Source organism: Eimeria necatrix, genomic scaffold, assembly GCF_000499385.1.
Source record: "Eimeria necatrix Houghton genomic scaffold, Enh_scaff487, whole genome shotgun sequence".
NCBI classification, from domain to species: domain Eukaryota; phylum Apicomplexa; class Conoidasida; order Eucoccidiorida; family Eimeriidae; genus Eimeria; species Eimeria necatrix.
This window is the reverse complement of record NW_013654368.1, coordinates 10,001-15,000: the sequence shown is the minus strand read 5'-3', so window position 1 is coordinate 15,000 and position 5,000 is coordinate 10,001. Positions and strand designations below refer to the sequence as shown.

Sequence of the window (5,000 nt, the reverse complement as noted above, 5' to 3'; positions counted from 1 at the left end):
GCACTCCTGGTTTTCTGTAGTGTGGGGTTTAGGTGTTGAGGTTTGCGTCGCGTTTGATACCCCAGCAATTGCTGCCAAACCCTAAACCCTCGAGGGTTTAGGGTTTGCGCGCACTGCAGCAGTTCGGTGTATAGTGCGCCCTGCGCGCCGCAGCTGTTTGCATTTGCTGCTTCTTTTGCTGCTGCTGTGGACGCCAGCAGCCAGGGGGGCAGCCGAAAGCAGCAGCAGCAGCAGCAGCAGCAGCAGCAGCGGCAGCAGCAGCAGAGCCGCAGCAGCAGCAGCAGCGGCAGCAATAGCGTCACAGTTGGCAGCGCGCGACAGATACCCGCAGCAGCGCACAAACTGCAGTCAAACAGCAGCAGCAGCAGCTCCAGCTCGAGCAGCTGCAGCAGCAGCAGCAGCAGCAGCAGCAGCAGAGGGTGGAGTGGCCCCGCTGTTTTGTTGCTGTTGCCTTCAACTTGAACAATTGCTGAGGCAGCGTTTGCTGCCCTGCTGCTTCAGCTGCAATGTTTGAGCCCTGTGCTGCTGCTGCTGCTGCTGCAGTTGCTGCTGCAGCTGTCGCAGAGCAACAGCAGCAGCAGCAGCAGCTGCTGCTGCTGCTGCAGCCTCTAGATTGTGAGGTTCTCCGTTCGGGCAGTGAGACGGTACTTCTCTCTATGTGTGCGGATGTGTCAGAAAGTGTAGCAGCTGCTGCTTCTGCTGCAGCTGCTGCTGCTGCTGCTGCAGCTGCTGCAGCTGCTGCTGCTGCTGTCTTGCTGCTGTTCGTGCTGCTGCTGCTTTTGTTGTTGTTGCTTCTGCTACTAGCGTTTTGTAGTTGCGAACTTGTTAGTTGCCAGGAGCTGCTGCATCTGCTGCTGCTGCGTCTGCTGCTGCTGCGTCTGCTGCTGCTGCATCTGCTGCTGCATCTGCTGCTGCTGCTGCAGCAGCTGGTGCCCTTCACTGTTTGTTATTCCTTCGAGCCCATAGACAAATAAAAGAGGAATTTTAGACAGCAGCAAATAAAATGCTGCGGGGGCCCCTAAGGGGGCCCCCTTAGGGGCCCCCCTAGGGGCCCCTATTGGGGGCCCCCCAAAGGGTCCTACAGGGTACCCTAAGGGGGCCCCCCAGGGGCCCCTAGAAGACCCTTTGGGGGCCTCAGCTGCCTCTGCAGACAGAAGGGGGTCCCACACTGCAGCAGCAGCTGCTACTGCAGCTGCTACTGCAGCAGCAGCAGCAGCAGCTGCTGCTGCTGCTGCACATGTCCTCGCTGCTCCCTCTGTGGCTGGCAGCAGCAGGCCTCGCAGCACTCAAGCTGAGTAGAAGGGCCTCAGATTATTTGCGTTTGTTTGCATTTGGAATTAAATTTAAATTCTTTTGTTTTATTTGTATTTTTATGAGTTAATTAATACAAGAAAGTTCTGAATTTGCAATTCGAAGATCCGGAAAGTTTCTGCGCACTTTCGGGTGTACGTACACCTGCGCACGTGAACGGGGTGTACGTACACCCGAGCGGCAAACCCTTCGACTCGCGTTTCGGACTTTTATTCTTTAAAATCATTTTTACTTTTTTGAAATAATTTAAATGATTAATTAAACACATTTATCATTTAAATGGGAAACATGTTTAAACATAAAAGCCCAATAAGGGCAAAAAGACAAAAGGAGTGAAGAGAACTGCAGGAAAGGCAAAAGAACAAAAAGTCCAAAAAAAGAAAAAAAGATTTTTTAAAAAGATATTTTTAAAAGTGCAAAAGATAAAAACATTTGAAGAGCAAAAAGAATAAAATAAAATCAATTTAAATGCACTTCTTGCCAACTCCACAAATGAACTATTTGCTGCTCACTTTGAGGCTTTAAAGGACCTGAAAGCCCAAAATTACATTTTTTAATAATCCATTATCTAAAATTAAAAGTATTTATTGCTGCTGCAGCAGGGGGCCCCCTGGGGGCCCCCAGGAGGCCCCATGGGGCCCTTGGGGGGCCCCTCGGGGCCCCGTGGGGCCCCAGGGGGGCCCCGTGGGCCCCAGGGGGGCCCTTGAGGGCCCCCAAGGGGCCCCCTGGGGGCCTTTAAAGGCCCTAGGGGCAGCTGCAGCAGCAGAAGGGAGAAAAGCTGCAGCAGCAGCTGTAGAGTTCTCGAGGGGCCCCCTGCTGGTGTGCTGCAGCAGCAGCAGCAGCAGCAAACGAGAGGCAACAGCAGCAGCAGCTAACGAGTGGCGGCAGCAGCAGCACAAGAGAGGCAGAAACAGCAGCAAAAGAGAGACACGGCAGCAGCAGGGGACAGACGCAGCTGCAGCAGCGGAGCGGCAGCAGCACCTGCTGCGGCTTCTGAAAAGTAACACGGCAGCAGTGCAGACAGCAGCAGCAGCGAAGAGCGAGAAGGCAGCACTCGGGAGCTCGGAGGGTCACTTAATTGGGTTAGAGGACTTGAAAAGTAAAATGGAAATAAAAAAGAAGAAAAAGAATTAAAAGAAGAAAAGAAAAGAGAAAAGGCGGAAAAAAGAGAAGAGCCGCAGCTGCAGCAGTAGACTGCGGGCTGCTGCTGCTGCTGCTGCAGTGGGGGGCAGCAGAGCTGCTGCGGGGAATCTTTGTTGCTTTGGAAGCAAAAAAGAAATAAAAACAAATAAATAAAAGCATTTAAAACAAAAAGATGGAAATTAGGAGGCGGCGTTGAGGCCCGCGGCCCTCGCTGCTGCAGCGCCGAGGCCGTTGCTGCTGCTGCTGCTGCTGCTGCTGCTGCTGCTGCCACTCCCGCTGCGCAGCTAGAGTTTAGTCCTTTTCGGAACAGTTTAATTTAAATAAATGCAAATTAACTGTCGGGTTTCTCGCGGAGTTGGAGAAGCTGCGCCGGGGTGTACGTACACCGCAGCCAGGCTCGCGCCACCAGCAGCCACCGGCTCACCCCACACCCCTCACTTCATTTCTTTCTTTCTTTTCTCTTCTTTTCTTTTCTTTTTTTCTTTTCCGGAGTTTCTTCGGCAATGAGAGTGCCTTTTCCTTTAGACTTAACGTAGCCACGCCCCGCCTGCTGCCCAGTTTGCTGCTCTCTCCCGCGGCCTCGAGGGGAAGAGCGGCGCGCAGCAGCAGCAGCAGCAGCAGCAGCAGCAGCAGCAGCGAGCCTTGCTGCTCTTCTCGCCAAGACCGGGCTCTGCGGAAGAACAGCAGCACTCGCCGCCTCGTCCTCGCGGCCTGCAGCGAAGCAGCAGCAGCACGAGCAGCAGCAGCAGCAGCAGCAGCAGCTCCAGCCCGACGGACTGCCTGGCGAAGCAGCAACGCCTCGCCAGCAGCAGCAGCAGCAGCAGCAGCAGCACCTGCAGCAGCTGCCGGAACGCGTCCGTTCTGGCCGTCTGCAGCACAGCCGACTTGCTGCTGCAGTTTTATCTTTTGCTTCTTTTCTTCGGAGGTACTCCCTCTTCCGTTCTAGCGCTAGGCAGCAGCAGCAGCAGCAGCAGCAGCAGCAGCAGCCACCGTAGGCACTCTCAGGATCCGCAACAACAACTCTAGCAGCAGCAGCAGCAGCAGCAGCAGCAGCAGCAGCAGCAGCAGCAGCGATCCATGGCAGGCTAATTAGGCTCTGAGGGCGGCAGCAGCGAGATGGAGGGGCCCGCGGTGGCCGCCGTTGCTGCTGAGACCCCAGCCGCAGCAACCCAGCAGCAGCAGCAGCAACAGGAGCCACAGCAGCAGCAGCAGCAGCAGCAGCAGCAGCAGCAGGCCCCACAGCAGCAGCAGCAGCAGAGTGATGGCAGCCGCAATTCCAAGGCAGTTTTCTCCCTAAAGAAGCCGACGCTCCTCCCCAAGTCTCTTCATTACCGTCCGCAGACACAAGTGAGTGGCGCTTTGCTGCTGCTGCTGCAGTTGCTGCTGCTGCTGCTGCTGCAGTTGCTGCTGCTGCTGCTGCTGCAGTTGCTGCTGCTGCTGCTGCTGCAGTGAACGCGGCAGCAGCACTTGCGGTGTCTGTACACTCAGGAGTGGCGCGTGAAATACCGCTGCGGCGGGGCAGTTCACTGCAAGACCTTCTCAGCGCAGGTGCCTTTTGCTGCTGCTGCTGCTGCTGCTGCTGCTGCTGCTGCTGCTGCTGCTGCTGCTGCTGTGTCTGGTCTTGGGTCTCCTCCTCGTGTCTTGTTCCTGTAGATTCCTTTTTTAGTCCCCTTTGTGTGCTGCTGCAAGTTGCTGCTGCTGCCGCATTGTGGGTAGATCTGTTGGGCTGCTGCTCTTCTGCTGCTGCTGCTGCTGCTGCTGCAGCAGCAGCAGCCACGTGCGGGCACTGCTGCTGCTGCTGCAGCAGCAGTGCCCGCACGTGTCTCTGTGTCCTCTTGCGTGTACTGTTTGTCTCACCCCTGCTGCTGCTGCTGCGGCTGCTGAAGTTCGCGCTGGCCTCTGCTGGCTGCTCGCCTCCACTTGCTGCTGCTGCTGCTGCTGCTGCTGCTGCTGCTGCTGCTGCTGCAGACGTACGGCGTGGAGACAGCGCATGCACTGGCCCTCTGGTACCGGCAGCGAGTTGCTGCTGAGGGTTGTGTCCCTTCGGAGGCGCAGATAAGAGAGACTTTGCTGCAGCTGACAGCAGCAGAGAAGCAGCAGAAGCCAGCAGCAGCAGCAGCAGCAGCAGGGGCAGCAGCAGCAGCAGCGGCAGGGGCGGAGGAGGAGGCGGGGAAAGGCGCCAAGGGGCTCGAGCAGCAGCAGCAGCAGCAGCAGCAGCAGCCGGTGAAGGACGCAGCAGCTGCTGCTGCTGCAGCAAATGCAGCGGCGCTGTCTTCTGCGGTTGTGGCTGCTGCTACTGTTGCTGCTGCTGCAGCAACAGGAAGTGCAGCAGCAGCAGCAGCAGCAACGCCCAGGCTGAAAGCAGCAGATGTGCTGCTGGATGCATGCGATGATGCCCTCGACTTGGGACCTCCAATGAAGGGACGCAGCAAGCTGCTGCTGCAGCAGCAGCAGCAGCAGCAGCAAAGTGCGGGCAAGCTGCAGCGGCCCCACACAGCAGCAGCTGCTGCTGCGGCAGCAGCTGGAGGCGGCGCATGCGCTTCGGA

The 5,000-nt window shown here is 57.1% G+C and overlaps 2 protein-coding genes across 2 annotated transcripts in view; both read left to right on the top strand.

Moving 5' to 3' along the window:
- Positions 1 to 462, top strand: part of ENH_00057670 (DnaJ domain-containing protein, putative) — a gene marked incomplete at both ends in the record, with an annotated part of 6,477 nt that extends 6,015 nt beyond the window's left edge. The window contains 2 exons of the mRNA XM_013581776.1: positions 1 to 19; positions 120 to 462. The exon at positions 1 to 19 is cut by the window's left edge and continues 137 nt beyond it. Coding sequence (XP_013437230.1) covers positions 1 to 19; positions 120 to 462 — 362 coding nt within the window. The remainder of the gene's footprint in view (positions 20 to 119) is intronic.
- Positions 463 to 3,570: 3,108 nt separating this feature from the next.
- ENH_00057660 (selR domain-containing protein, putative) overlaps positions 3,571 to 5,000 on the top strand; it is a gene marked incomplete at both ends in the record, with an annotated part of 2,304 nt that continues 874 nt past the window's right edge. Inside the window, 3 exons of the mRNA XM_013581775.1 lie at positions 3,571 to 3,801; positions 3,943 to 4,002; positions 4,423 to 5,000. The exon at positions 4,423 to 5,000 is cut by the window's right edge and continues 874 nt beyond it. Coding sequence (XP_013437229.1) covers positions 3,571 to 3,801; positions 3,943 to 4,002; positions 4,423 to 5,000 — 869 coding nt within the window. The remainder of the gene's footprint in view (positions 3,802 to 3,942; positions 4,003 to 4,422) is intronic.